Here is a 21954-nt window from a genome sequence, read left to right as displayed (position 1 = left end):
CTACCTTTCTTTTGATTCTATTTCAGTGTCACTGTGTCATCTCTTCTAGAGCTTACCTGTAGGGCATCCATGAGGGGGACACTTCTCCCCTGTGCAGAGCTGCCCTTGCCTGTAACCTCTCCTGCAAGTCACTGTGACCGCCAGAAAGCAAAGGAGAGTCCCCAGCTCCCATCACTGGCGATTTTCTTCCTACGCCACCCTTGACAAAAGTCTTAACCTTCAAACTGTATCAGCTGACAACATGCGCATTCGTATTCTGAGACTTCTTCCAGACACCTAGCTAGCTGCGTCTCGGCACTCTCTCCCAACCCATCAGCCCTGTTATTCGCAGCAATTCCCAGACAGATCTTATTTTGGATTCACTCAGGTTGGAACCCTTGAACCGTGACCCACCGATAGCAACATCGATCTTCCAAGAACCATTTGCTTGAGGATATTTTTTTTAAGCACAAGGAAGTCTCAATCCAGGGTTAAGACATGTGTCCAGGGGTGCCTGGGTGACTCAGTGGGTTAAAGCCTCTGCCTTCAGCTTAGGTCCTGATCCCAGAGTCCTGAGATTGAGCCCCCATCTGGCTCTCTGCTCTGCGGGAGCCTGCATCTCCCTTTCTCTGTGCCTGCCTCTCTGCCTACTTGTGATCTCTCTATCAAAGAAAGAAATAAAACAAAAATTAATTAATTAGTTAATTAATTTAAAAAGAAAAGACATGTCTAAAAGAATGCCAGACTCAGAGCTAGAATTACAAATTGAGCCTGCAGAGAGTGTTTTTGCTTGTCTAATTTTTTTTTCTTCTTCCTAGTGTATATCAGCCTCCTGTCTGGTGTGTTATCTTCGCTGCCTGGTAAGAGATTTTCTTGGCTTGACTGAATTTTGTGGAAGGGTCAGGGTACTGGGGTGACTCTTCAGAAGTTTAAAATGTGGGGAATTTGATCTCTGATCCCAGATTTGTTGCCCACGTTGTTTGTATCGGTTTTCTTTGATTTTCTCAAATACTCTTTTCTTTCCTCTGTCAAAGGGACAAAAATTAGCCAGATTTGTACATTTGTCTCTCAAAACACTTATAAGAAATTAATGCACCCCCCCAAAAAAGAAGAGAGAGAGAGAGAGGGAGAGAGAGAACACCAGAAGTCATTTTAAAACTCCTGAAAAGAATATGCAATTTCAAGCCCCTTAATCGAAGAACAAAGAGGTACAGACCATGTCAAACAGGAAATGATCCGAATAATCTCCCCTTCATCTCGCTCTTCCACATGCTGCCTGGTACCTGGTGCCAGATAAAAGAAAATAATTGTTTTAAACCAAACATCTTGCCTACATCTATAAATCTGTCCATATAATGTCACTGTGCATTAACTCTGTGTCCAAGCTTGGGCTGAGCACAGGAGAGGAAGAGTTTCCAGCCAAGAAGCAAAGTCCTAAGTCTGAACCACAGACAACTTAGAGGATCATAAAAATTGAATTTGGAAAAAAAAGACTTGAATTTTTTTTTTTTTATTAACCTATAATGTATTATTTGCCCCAGGGGAACAGTTCTGTGAATCATCAGGCTTACACATTTCACAGCACTCACCATAGCACATACCCTCCCCAGTGTCCATAACACATAACACCTCCCTCTCCCTACCCGCTGCACCCCGAAAAGACTTAAATTTAAACGGAATTTGACCAGTGTAGCTTTCAAGTCTCCCTTGCTACCGCCTCATCCCAGCTGCGTAACACTATATAACTCAACTGCTCGGTTTCACAATCTGTAGAATGGGTCTCTTCCTGGCACCGACTTCAGCGTTTTTGCTCAGATTAAGTGCCTGGAAAGGGCCAGTCTGAGCGCTCATTGTCTGTCCCTTACTTCCGTAACTGGAGAGTAAGTGCGATGGGAAATTCAGAGGAGGGAAAGTAGGCAGTGTGCCGAGCCGCTTAGGGGGACTACAGGAGGCATTGGAGTTGAGTTGAGAGAATTAGGTGGACACGGATCCTTGCCCTAATGACGTGTTGCTCATGAATTAGTTATGTTACTTCATTTCTCATGTCTCACACTAAAACCGTGTCCTTCCGGTGTTCCCAAGACCATGTGGGCTCCAGATCCCAAGGGACCGATTGGACAACCTTGGGTTCCAGATTTCAGCGTTTCTTTTTTTTTTTCCTCCTGTTTCCTCTAGATTTGTCAGACAAATCTTGCACTTTCAAGGTGACATTACGCAATTTCCGGGTCATCTTATCTTGGGAATTGAAAAACCGTTCGATTGTACCAGATCGCTATACATTACAGTACACGGTTATAAGGTTGGTTTAGCATTTCATTTTTTCCTTGCTAAATACATTCTCTTTATATTAACTGGGGGATGGGGATGGGGAAGGGTCGTGATCTTCCTTGTGTTAGAACTCTCTCTCTGAGTTCAGAGCTCTCAAAGTCCAAGTCTGCTTTTAATTAAATTGAGTACTTTAACAGTTTCAAACTGGTTTTGACAAAACTTGTATTTATAATCATCTCTACATGTCAGAGCCGCAGAAGCAAAATAATCACTGTGTATGGTTTTCACAATTATTTCTCTAACTCATTGGACAGTCAATGAATAAATGAATACGCTGTTTTCTGAGGACAGGAGTCCAAAGACCTGGCGACCGTATTGATATTGGGTTCATGTTTCTTTACTCGGGGAACCGTGTGGCACATCAGAAAGCTGTCTGGCCCAGACCAGGAGAGGCCCAGGTCTACAGTCTGGCTTGATCACTGATGGGCCGTCATCTTGGGGCACAGAGCTCAGCTTCTCTGAGCCGAGTGTCCAAAGATGAATAACATAATGGAAAGAGCCCTCAATGGCTCTCTTCTTCCGATGTCTGATGTCACCCTTCTAAGTGGTTGCTTTGATCCAGTCGCCCCTCCCAGTGTTCTTTTATTTGCTCTTTATTTGGCTAACAGCTGTTACTACCACTCACTGACCCAGTAGAAGGCCTCTTGCAAGTCTCTCTGCTGCCTGCCAAAGTCTTAGTTTCTCTCTGCGTTAGGCGGTCACGTGTGCCACCCACTTACCTTTCTGAAGCTCAAGAAATCAGATGTCTCTGCTGTCCCTACATAGCACGGGCTGACTTGGGACTGGACCATGTGATCCTCGGAGGGAGAGAGGGTTTCAGGGAGGACGCTCGTGATTGTTGTGTGGGCAAGGGACATCTGGGGCCTCTCCCACAACAGCATAAGGGTTTGCTCATTCATTCATCCAGCAAATATTTACTGAGTATCTCCTGCATGCCAGGGGTTGAACCGTGAACCCAAGTCCTTGACCTCCTAAGGCCTAGAGCAGATACTCTGAAAGTAGGCATGGATTTCAATCAACAAATAAAGACATAATGTGGTAGGTGCTGGTAAACAGTGTGCAGAAAAATAAACACGGGCTAGAGGGATTAGGAGAGAATGGGTGGACACTGTGGGGTGAGGTGTATTTCCATTTTAAATAAGGTGGTTAAGGAAGACGACTTGATACAGTGATACTTGGGCAGAGCCATAGCACAACGAAGAAGCTGGGCGTACAGTTAGTGGGTTCTTATCACATAAACACTGAAATTCTCCTTTTGTCCTTTATTTTCCTTTCAAAGTAGACCAGATGGTGTGAAGATTGTGGAGCACTGTTCAAATATCACAGCATCATTCTGTGACCTAACGGATGTGTGGGAGGTCCTGCCCGAGACATACGCCGTCACGGTTGACGGGTTCAGAGGGAACACGACGCTGGTCACGTGCTTCACCGATTTCTTCCTGGCAGCAGACAGTGAGTAGATCTCCCTTTATCATCTCCGTCATCATCAATATTTGCTTCGATCGTGAAGCAGAAAGGTCGGCAAAGCGTGGCTCAGACTCAGGGCATGCCTGACCCTGGCACTTTTCCTAGCTCTGGAACTGTGAAGTATTTACTTGGCCTCTCCGAGCTTCAGTTTTTGTAGCCAAAAAGTGGGATGATGATCTATACTTTGGAGAGGATTCCTCTGTGCCCGAGTGAGGCAGGCATCCTGGCAGCAATGGCCGCTACTTTCTGGTATATTTCAGAACCCGACGGGAAGTAGAGTGAGGTCCAGATGGCCTGTGTCTGAGCTGTCTCAACTCTTTGGGCCAATGTGTTCCTTAATACTGCAACCTCTCCCCCAGATCATAACCCAGTAGCTCTTACCTACACCAGTGCCCGGTCTCAGAGAAGACCAGAGCCCAAGAGTGGGTCTGCCTCTCTCTTCTTCCCCTGTGACTGCAGTCAGCTCCCTATGGCACTTGCCTTAACAGTCGCAGGGTCAGTGGGTCCTCAGCCAGACTCCAGCATTTCCTCAGTGTCCTACTGTGCAACCGGTTTCCAAGAGAAAGATTCAATTTCAGCTCCCTGTTAAAGGCTGTGTGAGTGTGCTCTCACGCATACGTGCTTACCAAAGTGAAAACAACTGAGTCCGCATGGCCACAAACATCCTGAATGGGCAATCCACTGGAATGGTGCGTGTATGTTTATGTGTATGTAGAAATATACATATCTGTGTGTATAAAAAAAAAAAAAAAAGAAAGAAAAGAAAGAAAAGCACAGGAGCACCTGAGTGGCTCAGTGGGTTAAGCCTCTGCCTTCGGCTCAGGTCATGATCTCAGGGTCCTGGGATCGAGCCACGCATAGGGCTCTCTGCACTTAGCAGAACAGAAGCAACCACGAAAATTCACGATGAGTAACGGGGTCATCCAGCTTTCTGTAAAAGGCCAAGAAAGAAATACTTCAGACTTTACGGGTCACACATCATACACTGTATCACCAATTCTTCTTTCACTGTTTTACAACCCTTTCAGAACTAAAAACACCCTACAGCTGGCAGGCTGTACAGAAACCCAATCCACAAGCCTTTTGGCCAGCCCTCAATGGAGATAAATAGGCATTAATATGTTTATGAGATGAGTTAAGTGCAATATATTCCATGCAAAACTGCGGGTAAGAATGATTTAATTTTAGTTTAGATGCATGTGTGTGTCTACACTAGTTCAGTTTATATACATATACACAATAGACACACAGTAGACAAATAATGATTAACCACATTCAGGGACAGTTGTCTACTGTGTTTTCTGCTATTTCTGCAACAGTTGGATATCATTACAATACGAAAAGAAGTCATTTGTACTTTCGTGTTTAGAATACAGCCTGAAAATCGGGAAAGACTGACTTCCATCCCCAAACCTGCCCTCCATTTCTCCATTAAGCAAATCACATCACTGTTATTGTTCTCAGTTTTTCACCAATAAATCAAAGACATGGGGCGCCTGGGTGGCTCAGAGGGTTAAGCCTCTGCCTTTGGCTCAGGTCATGACCCCAGGGGCCAGGGGTCCAGCTCCACATTGGGCTCTCTGCTCAGCAGGAAGGTTGCTTCTCCCTTTCTCTCTGCCTGCCTCTCTTGTGATCTCTCTCTCTCTGTCAAATAAGTAAATAAAATCTAAAAAAATAAAAATAAAATAAAACAAAGACAACCCATGCCTCAACGAGAACCCTAGGCAGGCTAACGAAAAGATAGCTGTCAAGAAATCAGGTTATGTTACAGCACTGGGAACAGTACGGTTAGATATTGGGATTTGTTTCTGATTTTGTTTTCTGAACAGTATCTTTGGAGCCACCAGAGTTTGATATTGTTAACTTTACCGACCACATTAACGTCCATGTGAATTTTCCACCCGTCCTTCCCAAGATACTAGAAGAACTATTACAGTTTCACCTATCACTTATCATCGAAGAACAGTCAGGGGAGATTGTCAAGAAGGTAAGTGGTCAAAACAGTTCTGAGTTGGCCATGAATATGTTTTTCTTTTTAAAAAAAAGACATTTGTAATGACTAGAACAATGAAGGGTAAAGAGGCTGAAGCAATGGGGCCTGGCTTAAGAGAAGAAGTCTCCATAGTTCATTCATTGTGGAAATATGTTGACTTAGCCTAGTGGTGTGGTCTTCCTTCAAAGAATAAATCGCACACACATCAGGGGACACACAGGAAAGAGAAAGGAGTGTGGTGTAGACCAAGAGAACAGACTAATTTCAGTATAAACTGGGGCAAAATTCCAAATGGAGGAATGAATGAAGGTGGCCTCTGCTTGAGCAACTTACATGGGCATAGCCCTTTGCCAAGTGTAAACCCTTGTACATGACACCAACCTGCAGGATACAGGGGCACATTCTTTTCAGGTAGAGGGCACCAGAAGTCAAAGGTCCTGAGGTACTGGAGCGGACCCAGTGGATTTGAGAAACAGCGGGGAGCTGGAATAGAGTGACCAAGACAGGAAAATAGAAGGAGGTGAGGTCATGGAGACAATGGGGCTCAGATCTTGTGGGGCTTCAGAGTGTCATGAAGATGCTGGAGGACCCGAGGCTTTTCCAGGGTTATCCTGCCTGGTGTATTGAGAGTAGATCGTAGGGGCCAAAGGTAGAATTTGGAAGATCAGTTAAGAGGCTATTATGATGGCTACTTCTCAGTAGGAAGTAGCAAATTATACAATTATAATTTTCCCTTTAATATCGACTTGAATTATAATCAACACCCTAATCCTTTGATTAGGAGAAGGGTACAAAAATAACAGAGGGAAGAAATAAGCTTATGTAGCTCAGAGACTGTATCAAGTTTCTTTAAAGCTCATAATCCAGTTGCATTTAATTTATATTCAACCCATGAGCTATTAATTCTGTTTGAGATTATTATTTCTAAAATAAGAGTGCCATGCTTATTAGGATATTGACAACACTGTAAGGGGAAAATGGTGGTGGTTCGCATCTTCTTCATTAAAGAAATAGTCTTTGGACTAAATTAGATCAAGAAAAAAAGAGGCTCCTGGTGGAAGCCAGGTGACAGCTGGTGGTGGCTTGGACTTCTCTGCAGTAAAGAGAAGTGGTCAAATTCTGCATATGTATTGCAAGTGGAGCTGACAGTATTTTTGCATGGGTTGGATGTGCGGTATGGTGAAGGAAAAGACAGGAGCACCTGGATAGATGGAGCTTCCATTCATTAAAATAGGGTAAATTACGGACTGAGGAGGTAGATGGTTGGATCTCAAGAGCTTGGAATTGTATATGTCCATTTTGAGATGCCCACAAGGCATCCAGGAGGAGATATTGAGCAGGAGTTGAAGGCTCCAAGTCTGGAGTTCAGGAGAGAGCTTCTAGCTGGAGAGATGTCCACAGGAGTCTTTAGTTTCTTGGTGTGTATTAATACCTTGAGAAGAGACAAAATCATCCAGAGGCAGATATGCAGAGAGAAGATGTCCAAAGTCAGAGTCCCAGAGGACTCAAAAATGTAGAGATCTAGCAATTGAGGAAACAGCAAACTCTTTTGCTGGGAAGGAGCAACCAGCAGTGTAGGAGGAGAAGTAGGTGAGAGTGATGTCCTGGTGGCTGAGAGAAGAAAGTTCTGGAAGGAGAAAGTAATCTACTGGGTCAAATGCTATAAATAGGACACATTAGAGGAAGACTATGGATTGACTATTGGATTTCGCCACATGGAAGTCCCGGTGACCTTGATAAGAGTGACTTCGGTGGAATGTTGGGGTGAGGATCTGGTAGGAATAGATTCCAGAAAGAGAAGGGAGTGAGAAATTGGAGAAAGTGAGGTGAGCTAATTCTTCTAAGGAGTTTTTCTATCAAGAGAAGAAGAGATACTCTGTGATGGAAATTGGGGTCAAGGGAGGAACACTTTAAAATGGAAGAAGTTACAGGACGTTCATGTGCAGATGGAATGTCCCAGGGGACTGGCAGAGCGACATTGTAGAGGAGATGAGGATCAATGAGCACAAGAAGGGGTTGGCCTTGGCTTGGAGCGGGACTGGGCATCCAAAGCACGGTGGGGCAAAATAGTCAGGCTCAGGGGCATGTCTGCCTGCTTAGGGAAACAGGAAGCAAGTGTCTCACACTTCATCAAGATCACATAATGGCAACACCAGGTGTGGGACCTAGATCTTCTCAGCTACCGTTGGCTATTCCTCTTCCAGGAAGTTTCTACTTCTCTCCCCCTTTTCTTCTTCATTGCTTGTTGGCCATGCATGGGATTTTAGTTCTTTAGGGCTCACCCACTCTTTCTTTCTTTCTCTCTTCCTTTCTTTCTTTTCTTATTTCTTCCTCCTTCTAAGCAGAAACTTGCAAAAGAACATTACTACAGAAGGCCATATTTGAACTGCTGGAAATCCTAATTCATAGAACTGCTAGTATTTTGAAAACTGTAAAACTTTACACAGAAGTTGTTTTTTCTTGGAAGAACAACCTTTGTATCATCTCTTTAATTCCAAAATGAAACAGAACTACGTGAGAAGGACGAGGCAAGGTGTTTTAAGGGAAAAGATAAGAAATTAAACAGCACCCACAGATCTGCCACAGACAAGCTGTGTGGCTTTGGAAAGTTACCTAACCACTCTGAGCGGTAGTTTCATCATCTGGAGAATGCAGATAATGCCAACTTTGCAGACCATTTTAAAAATCCCATTCATTAATGCATATGAAAGCACTTCTGAAGGGTAGATACATATCATTAATGAAAAAAGACAATCTTTTTTTATTTTCTCATTTTTGCTGGGTTATCTCAATGCAAGACAAAATAATCTTGTAAAATGACATCATGGAAATCTTTATTCCTTGTTGAAACTTTTTCTACTCATTTATAAAATGAAGTTTCTAGACCAGATTTCGTGGTTTGAAAGTGTGTGTTGAACGATCAATTCCTGGTCCCTAATAATTTAAAAAATCCTTTTTCCCATCAAGCCAGTATATTTTTATTTTAGGGCAGTTTAAGATTTGAAAACAAATCCCCAAAGACACTGTTTAGACCTGCCTCTAAACGAAATTCTCCCTCAAAATCTTCCTGATTTTTGGCTTCTTTTCACAGCATAACCCCGCACTAGATGAAAACGTCATTGGAAATTTCACTTACGTCATCGACAAATTACTTCCAAACACAAACTACTGCATATCTGTTTATTTTATGCCTAGAAATCTGGAAGCAATACGCAGATCACCAATAAAATGTACCCTCCTTCAACCTGCACGCGACACAGGTATAAGTTTTTAAAAATTCATGTGTGGCTTTTGCTCTGTGGGAAAACATATTTAATGAGAAGAATCTGAAAGTCGTGGAGTATGGAAGTTATCTCTTCCCCTGAAAGCCCATCACAGTGATGTGTTCTCTTGGTCAGTCGCAGCCAAGTGATGGAGTCCCCTTTAAGGTACCATACCAGAGGGACAGTTCCGTGTCGACCTTTATAAAGTCAAGTCCTCCTGAAATGGAAATGCTTCAATTTCAGGGAGTCAGGATGAAACTCAGTTCTGGGCACCCTTAGCTTGGCCATTACTCAAGCCAAGGGCTGGAGAAGGGAGGGATTCTGGAAGCAATTAGAGGCAGAGATATCAAAGGGTCAAATTACGGAGGTTGGGTGTGGTTCATCCATGTGGCCTGCCTCACAGGAAGGTGAGCTATTGTTCGCACATGGAAGGAATACTCACTAGTGTGGCTGAGATAGTTCCTGAGGAAGACGGAGAAGTCCTGTTGCAAAGGCATCAGAACAGTAAATAGCATAGTTCCCAAGCCTTCCCCCAAACGGAGAAATTTGAGTGAGACCAATCAGACTTAGGAAAGTTCGCTGCTGCTGATTAGCCCAGGAAGTAACAAGTTCCCTGATTGTTTTGCCAAAAGTGAACATCTCCACCAAGGAAGCCTTTCAGAATTTCCCAGCCCCCATTAGAGTTTCTTTAACGTGCTCATTTACCAGAGTTCAGACCCTAAGGTGAGACGAGAGGAAGGAACAGTCAAGGGTGTGGCTTATTTGTGGGTTAAGTGACCTACGGTCCACACTGCCTGACACATGAAGTTCCTCCTTGTGATTTTACTCTCCTGTGTTCCTCAGGGTCAGATGACACACAGACCAATTTTAAAGGAAAAAATATCTCCTTTAATGTATCTTTAAAGGGAAAACGTGTTAGCTTCGATCATTATTAGAGTGTCAGTCAAATAGAGGCGAATCTAAACTTGCATATAAATTCTTTATGCCTGTAGCTCTTACAAAAACGTGAACTCCAAGTGAAGTTACATACTTATGTCCTCATACCGAATCGCCAACATCAGCTCACTGTCCACCGATTTGGTTCATTTCCGACACTCTCTGGAGTTGGTGCAGGCCACCCAAACTTCTGTCCAGCCTGGCTACAAATCCAGAGGTTCCCATGACCCCCCCTTCACATTTAAATAGGGCAGGAGCTCCTGTCCCCTCGGAGTCACGCGGCGTCAACCTCCCAATACTTCCATGTGTCCACCGACTTGGACCCTCTCCAAGCCTTGCTGACCAGAGTTTGTACTGGGTTTCATTACGTAGGCGTGATTGATTAAACCATCATCCATTAGCGACTAAATGCGATCGGCAGCCCCTCTCCCTTTCCTAAGGTCAGTGAGACTAGAAGTTTCCACTTTCTAATCACCAGGTTGGTTTTTCTGGTGACCAGCCCCCATCCTGGAGCTCTCCAGCACCCTGCCTTGCCTTGTCTCGTCAGCATAAACTCAGATTTGGTCCCCAAAGGACACTCCTGAAACTGGTATTTTGTGCCAGGAACTAGGGGCAAAGACCAGATGATTTATTGTATTATTATTTTTTTATTTTTATTTGTATTATACCATGACCTTATAAACAAATGAAACTAATGGACTGGAGAAACTATTTTCTCCTCTCCTCATGGAATACTTGCGTATTCCATTGCGTATTCCATCTGCTCTCCAAGTCATCCTCTTGGATGACCAATTCAGGGTCTTACGACGTAAGACCAGTTCAGGGTCTTACGATTTCACTCAATCTCAACACTGTCTACCTGGAGGTAGATACCCGATCTCACAAGACTGTCCCACTGCCACTGCAAATGCGAGTTGCGATCAAAGTTGTCACCTGGGTGTCAGACTGACCAGCTATAAATTAGAGATAATCACAGCCCTCTCCCTGGGTTTGATCATTCACTAGAATGACTCCCAGAACTCAGGAAAACAATTTCTTTACTGGGTTCCTGGTGGATTCCAAAGGATATGACCCAGGCACAGCCTGGGTGGGGAGCTACATAGGGCCAGGTATGAGGGGGAAGGGCAGGGAGCTTCTCTGTCCTCTTAAAGCGAGCACGTCACCCTCACACCCCAACTTCCCAACCCAGAAGCCCTTAGAACCCTGTCTTTTAAGGGTTTTATGCAGACTTCATTACAAAGGTAGGATTGATTAAATCCTTTGCCACTGGCAATTAATTCAACCTCCAGTCCCTCTCTTGCCCCCAGAGGTCCAGGGGTAGGGTTGAAAGTTCCAACCTTCTGATCACCAGTTGGTTCTCCTGGCAACCAGCCTCCATCCTTAGGGGCTTCCCAAAGTCATCTCCTTAACAGTAAACTCAAGTGTGGTCAAAAGGGGCTTGGATATGAACAACAAAAGACACTCCTTCACCTTCCCTGCTCTTATCACTTAGGAAATTCCTAGGAAATTTCAGAACCCTATGCCAGGAACCGGGGACAAAGACCAAATAGATTTTTTTATTATTATTATTGTGAATCACAATCTCACCAATAAACACACAAATTAGTAGTATGACATGACAGACGGTGGTTTGCAGGAACTCAGTCCCCACCTGGAAGATGAAGTTAAGTCTGAGACCAAAGGCACACATTCTTTGGGGGTTGACATGCTTTGTGATGACTCAGTTTCTCCCCTGAATTTTCTGTTTTACCCACTAAGAAACAGTCATGCAATAGCATGTTGTCATGTCATTTTGTCTTTACATGGTGCGAGCACATCATTTTGCATATTAAATCAGCCTCCCTTCTTGTATCGTTACCCAAGACAGCACAAGTACAGGTGTCCTTCACAATCCAAATATTGGATGTCTCAATTCTTATTGTCAGACTTGTCATCTGAACTACGTTCAACTAGCCCAACCTGGGAACCAGACAGGTTCAGATGGTGGGAGATTCTTGACACACCTCCTGGGACAGGTGTTCACTTCCTCAGCCTTGGGGGTGAACACTGCTGTCTTAGGGGAGTACTCATCTGGGTGGAGTTTAGACCAGAGATCTAGGAAAATGTCTCCCTTCCGGTCAAGTCCTAAATTACCTGGTTGGCTCCTTCAGGAAGGCCTTGAGGGAAAGCTGTGTCCATCCATTTGACAAATATTTATTGGGGACCTACTGTATGCTGGGTTCTCTCATAGATGCTGGGGAGATGGCAGTGACCAAAACAAATAAAATTGAGGGGTGCCTGGGTGGCTCAGTGGGTTAAAGCCTCTGCCTTCGGCTCAGGTCATGATCCCGGGGTCCTGGGATCAGGCCCCCCCATTGGGCTCTCTGCTCAGCGGGGAGCCTGCTTCCTCCTCTGTCTCTCTCTGCCTGCCTCTCTCCCTACTTGTGATCTCTGCCTGTCAAATAAATAAATAAAATCTTTAAAAAGCAAAACAACAACAAAACACACACACACACACACACACACAAATAAAATTGAATATCCCTGATCTCATGGAGCTTACATTGCAGCAGAGATGGAGAAACAAAACTTTAAAAAGCCACTTGCAGTCAGAAGGTTGAAATTTTCCAAAAGGAATTTTTTTTAAAAGATTTTTGTTTTGTTGTTTCTTTCAGACAAACTCTTCTTTTCCACCTCTCTTTGCCTGTAGGGTATACTGTTAAATAACAGACATTCAAGTACATTTTAAAGACCTAATGAGCTCTGTTGAACAATTCGGAAATCAGGAATTGGGGAGCATCCCACCTAATAAATAGAGAGGAGCTCCAGACGGCTACAGAAAAGGAAAGGTTTTTAAAATCAGGACAAGGAAGTCACACCGAAAAAAGGAATTTTCGAGTGAAGTCACCTCTATTTGGGGGACAGAAAGTTATTATATCAGGTGGATTGCCTGGCAGTGCTGAGCAGGAAATTCTGGAATGACCAGTTAAGATTACAGTCCGGGGGGGGGGGGGGGTGTGAAAACGCAATTAGGTTAGGTGTTGAGACCCTGTGTGTTATGGACTAGGTATAAGTGACTCCATTTTGGACCCAGAGTTTCGTTTCGTTTCGTTTTGTTTTGTTTTGTTTTGTTTTGTTTTGTTTTGTTTTTAACAATACTAACAGGTGGCGATGGAGCATTTGAGATGTGGCCAGGATGACTAAAAACTGAGTTTGGTGGAGTTTCTCTTCAACTTTGATAATTAATTTCAATTTTTGGAGGTTTTATCTATTTATTTGACAGAGAGAGAGAGAAAAGGAGAGAGGAAAGAGAGCACAAGTAGGGGGAGCGGCAGGCAGAGGGAGATGCAGGCTCCCTGCTGCGTAAGGAAAACCGCCCTCCCCACCATCCCCACCCGATGCAGGACTTGATCCCAGAATCAAGCCACCCAGGTGCCCCTCAGTTTTGGTAATTTAAATTTAAAGAGTCATGTGCAGCTCATGGCTATTGTGTTGGAGAGTGTAGCCATAGAGCCATCATTAAACCTGGAAGACAGGGTCACCGGATGGCTCAGTCAGTTAAGCATATGCCTTCAGCTCAGATCATGATCTCAGGGTCTTGGAGTTGGGGGGGCTCCCTGCTCAGCAGGGAGTCTGCTTCTCCTTCTCCCCCTGCCCCTAACCTAGCTTGTATTCTCTCTCTCTCAAATAAATAAATAAAATCTTTTAAAAAAAGAAAAGAAAGAAAGTAGCTGGAAGACATTTTAATTTGAAAAATTAAATCTGCCGCTTTTATCTTTGGAAACTATGTATACTTGGATTACTTTTCATTCTATGTTTAATAATAGTAACATTTGCTTGTCTGATAACTCATTCCACCATCAGTCCAATGAGTGTTTATTCCCATCTGTGATCATTTACTGAATTTATTTCTAAATAAAATCATTTCATTTTCCATCAACAGGGTTATCAGAATCTGCCAGAATTGGAGGAATAATTGCTATGTTTTTAATAGCTGCTGTCTTCATAAGCACCATAATAATACTGAAACGGGTCGGTTATATATGCTTAAGAAATAATTTCCCCAAAGTTTTGGTATGTAGTCTCTTTTTAAGTTTCTTTATTTTTATTTTAACTTAAGGATTTTTATTATACTCTCAAATATTTTCACAGCAGAAAAAAATCCCATTTTCTAAAAACAGCAAGCTGTTTTATCACTGAATGATACCCAAATATATATGTCTCTGTATTTCCATTTTCTGTTCTCTGTTTATACTTTGCCCACATAATATTTTTAACGATCACCTGGTATTCCATTTTCATTAATGTATTATCTTTCCTTTAATCATTTTCCAGCTATTGGGCATTTGCAATGATTTCTTTTCCTTGCTTTTCTTTTTCTTCTTTGGCCTGTATGAATAATGTAACGTGCTTCATTAACATTTTTTGGAAAGATCATCTTTCCGTTTGGATTATGTCAGTGGAATATGTACACAGGTGGATTTATCTTTTAAAAAGATAAAGAATTAATTTATGCTGCCAAGTGCGACCGTGTAGGTGGATACATTTCTCCAAAGCTCTGCTGACATTGATTAATCATTTTTATGTGTATAAAGGTCGCCCGCAGTTGCTCTCATTTGTGTTACTTTAATTATTAGTGAAACCAGCCCGTTTGTCTTTGTTTTTCCATCTGTGCTCCCCAGGGTACCCCCTTCCTACTCAGAACCTTCAACCCCTCAGACAAATCTGGGTATTGATCTTACAACTTTTCCAAAACCTCCTCCTGTCTTTTGACACGTGTGCCCATAAATTATGGATGACTTTCTCTATCCCGTTGCTGTCTTTCCCTCTTCGTTTTATAGTTTTTCGTTCAAAACGATCTCATGTTTCTATGTTTGAACTCGTTTCACCTTTTTCTTCTCATTTTTAAACAACCACATATTTAAATTCCTCCGCAGTGGATAAAATTGTACTCTTCTTTCTCTTGGTCTTATTTCTTCGGTGCGGGCCGGGGGAGGGGTTGTTCATGGGGAGGGGTGCGCTTTGGGAGATTTTTGGTTACAACTGGTGTTTGAGCCCAGCCGGCATTCGGCTGCGCCTTAGGAGAGGTTAGATGCCTCTGCACTGCGTTTCACCCACACTGTGATCCTTGCCTTTCAAGAACGGACATTATTTTTTTAATGTATTTATTTGAGAAAGGGGGGGTGGTGCAGAGCATGCACACAAGTGTGCAGAGCGGGGAGGGGCAGAGGGAGAGGGAGGATCTCAAGCGGACTCCCCAGCACAGGGCTCCATCCCAGGACCCTAAATCATGACCTGGGCTGAAACCAAGAGTCAGACACTTAACCCACTGGGCCACCCAGGGGCCCCAAGAATGGACATTTTTTACCCACGGTGTAAAATACTTTTCAAAGTCTTTTCTGCCAGCAGCCAGTTGCCTCCTTATCTCAACCTTAATCCACCTCCTCCTGTCGGAGCTGTGTTTATTCCTTTGGTCTTGAGGTCTTGGGCAAATCCTACTCTAACTGCTATTTCTCATTGCAGACTTGAGATAAAAAGGCCTTTAGCACCACACCCATTTCCTCCTTGAACAATTCTTTGCCTGGGTTACTAGTCCTCCCCCCAGGTCTCCCTGGGATTCCTCCCCTCCCTAAGATGCATCCAAAAAAATAAATAAATTTTTTTAAAAAGACATATATACATATATATGCATATATATATAATATATAAAATATCTCCATTATTTATTGTGTTGACCCAAGTACTAAGAAGAGGTGTTAGTAGCTTGTGTCTTTCTAGTATTCCTCCATTAAAAATTGTTACCCTCAGGCGCCTGGGTGGCTCAGTGGGTTAAGCCTCTGCCTTCAGCTCAGGTCATGGTCTCAGGGTCCTGGGATCGAGTCCTGTGTCTGGCTCTCTGCTTGGCGGGGAGCCTGCTTCCTCCCCTCTCTCTGACTGCCTCTTTGCCTACTTGTGATCTCTCTGTCAAATAAATAAATACAATCTTTTTAAAAATAAAAATTGTTACCCTCTCTCTGAACCCAAGGAAACAAACTGAGGGTTTCAGAGGAGAGGTGGTTTGGGGGGAAGGGGGTAGCTGGGTGATAGGTATTAAGGAAGGCCATGTGTTGGGATGAGCACTGGGTGTTATACGCAACTAGGGAATCATTGAACACTATATCAAAAACTAATAATATATGCTATACAGTGGCTAAGTGAACATAAGAAAAAAAATTTTTTTAAGAAAAAGTAAATGGCTAAAAAAAATCGTTACTCTGTGTTTAAGTAAAAACTCTAGGAATGGCAAAACAAAACACTCAACACCTCGTGTATTTGTGTATATGTGTTTAATCGACAATACATGTTAAAAAAATTTTAATGACATCTTTTTACATTTTTTTAATTTTTTCCTTTTGTTCTTTTGGGGTATTTTTGTTTTTGTTTTTGGTTTCTTTTGGCGTTTGTATTTAACAAATATTTACTGAGGACCTACCATGTGTCCACATGCTCCAGGCACTAGGGATACAGAAGTGAACAAAACAGATGGAAAATCTTGCCCTCCTGGATCTTAAAGTCTGAGGAGTCAGGGCAGAGACGATGATAACTTATAAGTGATATAACTGGTGAAGTTAAAAACTTCACATGAATCTAGAGATCAACTATTAAGGTTAATAAGTTTGACAGAGTTGATATCTACGAAATAGTCATTATAAAAATAAACATGAAACCACTTTTCAACATCCAAGAAATTCAATACAAATCACAGTGTAATACAATTGTAATACAATTCAATACAAATCATAGTGTAAAGCTCTGTGAATTTTCACAAACTCGGTGCATCCATGTAACTCGTGCCTAAATCGAGAAAGAGACTATCATCAGCCTGCCCAAGAGTATCTCTCCTGACACCTTCTAGTAAGGACCCACCAAGAATAACCACTGTCCTGATTACTCACAGCATAGATTAGTTTTGCCTGGTCTTGAACTTGGAATCCTACAGTGAAGTGGAATCACAGTTTTTTAAAAATACCATTACAGGAGCGTCTGGGTGGCTCATTCAGTTAAGCATCTGCCTTCAGCTCGCTCATGTCATGATCTCGGGGTCCTGGGATCAAGCCCCACATCAGGCTCCCTGCTCAGTGGGGAGCCTCCCTCTCCCTCTGCCCTTCCCCCCTGCTTGTGCTCTCTTGCTCGCTTATTCACTCTGCCTCTTTCCAGTGGATAAATAAAATCTTAAAAAGAAAATTTTTTAGTAAATAACAACAAAACTACCATTACACTAGTAATAAAAAATATTCTTAAAACATTTTAAGGAGGGGCGCCTGGATGGCTCAGTGGGTTAAAGCCTCTGCTTTCGGCTCAGGTCATGATCCCAGGGTCCTGGGATCGAGCCCTGCTTTGGGCTCTCTGCTCAGCCAGGACCCTGCTTCCCCCTCTCTCTCTGCCTGCCTCTCTCCCTACTTGTGATCTCTGTCTGTCAAATTAATAAAAAAACAAAAAACACACACATTTTAAGAAGTTAATCTAATAGAAGACAGTACAGGTCTTTTGTGGAGAAAATCATAAAACCTTATTGCAAGGCATTAATTAACAAAGATTTGGTCAAGTAGAGAGCCCAGAACCAGACCCACTCATAGGGAAACATGACTAATGATGAGTAGATATTGCCATGGGGAAAGGATTGGCTGATCAATAAATGTAAATATATGGGAGAAAATGAAGTTGGATCTCTACCTCACACCATTCACAAATATCAGTTCCAAGTATATTAAAGACTAACATGAAAGGCAAAACTGTTCAAGTTTTAGAAGACAAAACAGGAGATTCTATATGACCTTGGGGTAAAGAAGATTCTCTCAGACACAAAAAGCAGAACCGTAAAGAAGAACATTGGTACTCTTTTTTTTACATTAACATTAAGAATTTCTTGTCATCGGATGTCATTGATGATGTAAAGCAATAAGAACTCAGGGAGAATATATGTAACAAATGATCATAATTATATAAATAATCAACAAATAATTGGCATCCAAATTATATAAAGACCTCCTATGAATCAATAAGAAAAAAGATGAACGACCCAATAGAAAAATTCAGCCCAAAGCTGGATTGCATAGAGTAGGGGAAGAGCAGGTTTGTCAAACTGGGCAGCCCAGGTGGGCGCAGGAGAATAGAGAGGAGGACGATGCCAGTGACCATCACAGGTGGGCTTCCTCCTCCCCATTAGCCTCCCCGTTGTTAGTTTTAACCTAGAGACAGAATCCACCTCCAGGGCAAGACTCAGCCTGCCTTGTATTCTCCAGAGTTCACCCAGCTCAGCTGTATCCTGGCAGTGCTGTCTTCCAAGAAGAGCTGGAATAGAATGTGAGTCTTGCCTGTTTGGGGGTCTTCCCCCATCTTTAAGGTCCAGGGGACCCCGATGGAATCGCGCCCCACCCCCAGCATCTCCCCTCTCCCACAGTCCCCTGACATCCTTTAAGAATACTTCGGCAATCCAGAATCTAAATGGATCGACCCCCCTGACATGGAAGAAGCAGCGAGGGGAGCAGGTGGGAAGGAGTGAAAGCCAGAGCCTGGTTCCTGGGGCGCGCCCCCTACCTAGCTTGAAATGCAGCCTTCCCCTCCTGCTACTCATGAACCTTGGGTGAGTTGCTTCACCTCTCTGCCTTGTTTTCTCAGCTGTAAAATGGGAAGAAGCAGCGTAAGCCTATTTCATGGCCGGGTTGTGAGGGTAAAATGCATTATAATGCGTAAGCAGTAGGACGAGCGCCCCGCAAATATGAAGCAAACAGTACACACCTGTTGTTAGCCCTGTTCCTGCTGTTGCTGATGTCATCGTCACCCTTCTCAACCCTGTGCAGTTACTCTCATTGAGTTTTATTATGTCGGAAAGTAAAGAACAAACAGAATTGATACTTTCTCTCTCTCTCTTTTTAAGAATTTTAATAACTTGTCAGCCTGGGTAGTCCCTGAGATGCCACCATGGGAAGCAGTGGCTTTCGTGGAGGTGATTCATATTAACCGGAAGAAGAAGGAATGGAATTACAATTACGACGACGAAAGCGACAGCAACGATGAAGCCACCGCCCCTCTGACAAGCACAGGGGGCTATACCAAGCACGGGCTGCTGACGGGGCTCCCGGGTCCCACCTCTGCCTCCTCGGCCACCGGGGAGGACTGCCTGGAGCTGTACACCGAGGAACCTAACCTGTCCGAGCCGAAGGGGGAGCCACTGATGGCACCAGAGCCCAGCCTCGGGCGAGGGAAACTGCTACAGGACTGCTTTTTCGAGGACGGCAGCTCCACGGAAGAGGCTGGGGACAAAATCGTCTTCAATGTAAATCTGAGCTCTGTATTCGTGAGCACCCTCGATGACGATGTGAGCACCCTCGATGACGATTCGGATGTCCCTCCAGTGTTACCAAGTTTTCCAGAAGAGGATTCCCACACACCGGAACCAAGCTTTCTGGCCACCGGCGGGGAAGGGACACAGCAACCCTTTCCCACTCCCTCTGCAGAGTGCCCTTGGCCTGAAGATGTGCTTTCTGACAAAAGAGACAGTTCTGAGCCGAATGTTGACATCGGGGATGGCTATATAATGAGGTGAATTCCCAAATATTTAATGACCGTGGACTGACCAATACCTCCAGGGTTTCCCTCCCTGCACAGTCACTTTCTCCTCTGTGGTCCACAAAGTTCCGGAGGGCTGAGGGCCAGTGTGGGAGACTGCAATCAGCTTCTCCTTGAGGTGCCTGGTGATGTCATCTATGCAAATTCCATGCAAATTACCAATCTGGGAGGGGGGTCGGAACCAGACCAGCGGATCCTTCAGTGCGTTGTTTACACGTCCCAAGTGGTTTTCAGGGGTGGTCCAGGGCCCTGCGAGATTTCCGAGAAGTAATGAAATTAGCCAGGGTGGGAATGGGGCGAGACAAGAAAGACACTCAGCAGGAGTGAGTCCAGCAGGCTCAAGGAAGAAGCCAGAAAGCAGACAGGAAAAGAGAAGGAAGGGAAGGCAGGGCCCCACAAAGAAACAGAAGCCCATGTTGGAAGGAGGGAAGACCCAGCCCAGTCTTGGGTTCCTGCCACATACCACATTCTGTCACCTACGCTTGACCAGCCCTCCTCAGTTTGAGTGAGGAAGACAAACTCATGCGTAAATACCTTCAGCGTCAGGCAGGTGACTAATAGGAAACATTTGCATGAGAGAGAGGGATAGAATCTCTGTGCCAAATTTTAAAATTAAAAAAAAAAAGCGAGAGAACAAATGCAAAATTATTTTAAGGTCTTCAGAGGAAATAAGACACAGAATTTCTGGAGGTCCTATTTACCAATTTAAGAAGCGCTGTGTGCACTGATTCCAGGTGTCCTATGTGTGACCAAAGTTCCTGTGGAGGGGGGGATGGGGGAAGGAACGTTCTAGAACATCATGTAGCAAACCAGACAAGAACTGGGACTCGAGTCTGACTCTGCTGCTATTTTAATTAAACCTCTCTCAAGCGGTCTTGTGAAAGTAACAAGCTTTTGCCCCATAAATGTCTTGGTTTTGTGATGTTTATCCCTAGGGGGGTGAGAGGGGGGAAGAAGATCCTGTGTGACTGTGGGTACTTTGCTTTGCCTCTCTGAGCCTCAGGTTCTTCATTTAGGAAATAAGGGCATTGGGCTAGGTAATCTCCAAGATCCTATGGTGCTAAGAGAAATATTAGAAAATACACAGGAATGAAGACTCTGGCGGAGATGTGACAACCCTGAGCGGTCCCCAAGGAGAATCAACGGTGTGGGACCTCCTATCTCATTCCCCTCTCCCCAAGAGCAGCAGTCCATCTCAGACCTTTCTTCTAGATCCATTCACAAGGAGGACAACAACAATTATGAGTTCTGATTCAAGGGCTTTGACGAGATTATTTTTACAACCATTCTAAAGTATCAAAGGAGAGAGATGTGAGAGGAGACGGAGTTATTTAATGACCTGATGAAATTGCCCTTTTTATAGCTGCTCTTATGTGTATGTGTGTGTTTAAATTTTGTATAATGGTCTGAAGTTGGTGAAGGATAAATACTTTTTAATACAAACTTGCTAGTGTCTTCAGAGTCGTTTCTCATTAGACAGTGTGAAAAGGCAGCCGCTTTGTGGTTCTGCTGACATTTCTGGGGTTACACAAAAGTCCCTGTGGGCGCAGCGGCCAGCAGGGGTAAGGGAACATTCATCCTCTGGGCTGTGTTGCTGGTGGTCACCTCAAGCAGCGCCTTACATCATCGTGTAATTACCCTGCTCTGGGATTTCCAACCTCACCACTGCCCAAGCTTCAGAAGAGGAAATTAAACCTCTCTCAAGCGGTCTTGTGAAAGTAACAAGCTTTTGCTCCATAAATGTCTTGGTTTTGTGCTGTTTATCCCTAGGGGGGTGAGAGGGGGGAAGAAGATCCTGTCTTTGCTAATGGAGGGACTCCCTGCTATTTGCAGGGAGAGGGGATAGGAGAGAAAACTTGGAGAAAGTTTTCACGGCAGAAAACTTGGGGAATATTGAATGGTGTCAAGAAAAACCACCACCGCCCGCAACCCCGGGTAGAATCTCTGGGTGGGAGTTGCAGTGTATTTATTTAACTCGGAAAGGCATGCACTTAGTTTTAGGGGAGATGTCTCCCCAGTCGGGACACTCTACGGACAATTTTCCAACCGTTTTACTACTGGCGTTTTCCACCCACCCGCTGGGGGAAGCAAGGTCCCCCTCGCTCCGCATCTCCCCTCCACCCGCCAGCAAACCTCCCCCCGCAACACACACGCGCGGCGCCTGGTCCCTGCCGGGGCGGGGCCCAGGGAGGGGCGTGGCCTCGTGCAGCCCCGCCCATCCAGTACCAGGAAGCGGCCACCGCGCGGGGCCGGGAGGACCCGCAGGCTCTTCGGGGCACGGCCCCCCGAGCGCCCTCCAGGCTCCCGGCGCGGCCATGCCGCGGAGCCTGCGGAGCTGGCTGGGCGGCTGCCTCCTAATGTCAGGTGAGGGGTCCGCGGGGAGGGGGCGCCGGGCTGTCC

At 44.4% G+C, this 21954-nt stretch overlaps 1 protein-coding gene and 1 long non-coding RNA gene across 2 annotated transcripts in view; one reads left to right on the top strand and one right to left on the bottom strand.

Annotated features, from left to right (window-relative positions):
- The window catches only part of LOC309847690 (uncharacterized protein), a 55499-nt gene that overhangs the window by 10756 nt on the left and 22789 nt on the right, over nucleotides 1–21954 (top strand). The window contains exons 4-11 of the mRNA XM_082698360.1: nucleotides 798–839; nucleotides 2155–2278; nucleotides 3587–3759; nucleotides 5604–5761; nucleotides 8859–9027; nucleotides 13889–14019; nucleotides 18863–19527; nucleotides 21368–21918. Coding sequence (XP_082554486.1) covers nucleotides 798–839; nucleotides 2155–2278; nucleotides 3587–3759; nucleotides 5604–5761; nucleotides 8859–9027; nucleotides 13889–14019; nucleotides 18863–19527; nucleotides 21368–21918 — 2013 coding nt within the window. The remainder of the gene's footprint in view (nucleotides 1–797; nucleotides 840–2154; nucleotides 2279–3586; nucleotides 3760–5603; nucleotides 5762–8858; nucleotides 9028–13888; nucleotides 14020–18862; nucleotides 19528–21367; nucleotides 21919–21954) is intronic.
- LOC309861305 lies at nucleotides 20152–20903 on the bottom strand. Its single transcript, XR_014309854.1, has 2 exons — nucleotides 20524–20903; nucleotides 20152–20416 (listed from the first exon to the last, which is right to left on the bottom strand). It is a non-coding gene; the product is annotated as an uncharacterized lncRNA (long non-coding RNA).

Source organism: Mustela nivalis (genome assembly GCF_964662115.1).
Source record: "Mustela nivalis genome assembly, chromosome: 1".
In the NCBI taxonomy this organism is placed as follows: Eukaryota; Metazoa; Chordata; class Mammalia; order Carnivora; family Mustelidae; genus Mustela; species Mustela nivalis.
Note: the sequence above shows the minus strand (reverse complement) of the source record. Positions and strands in the feature narration are given on the sequence as shown.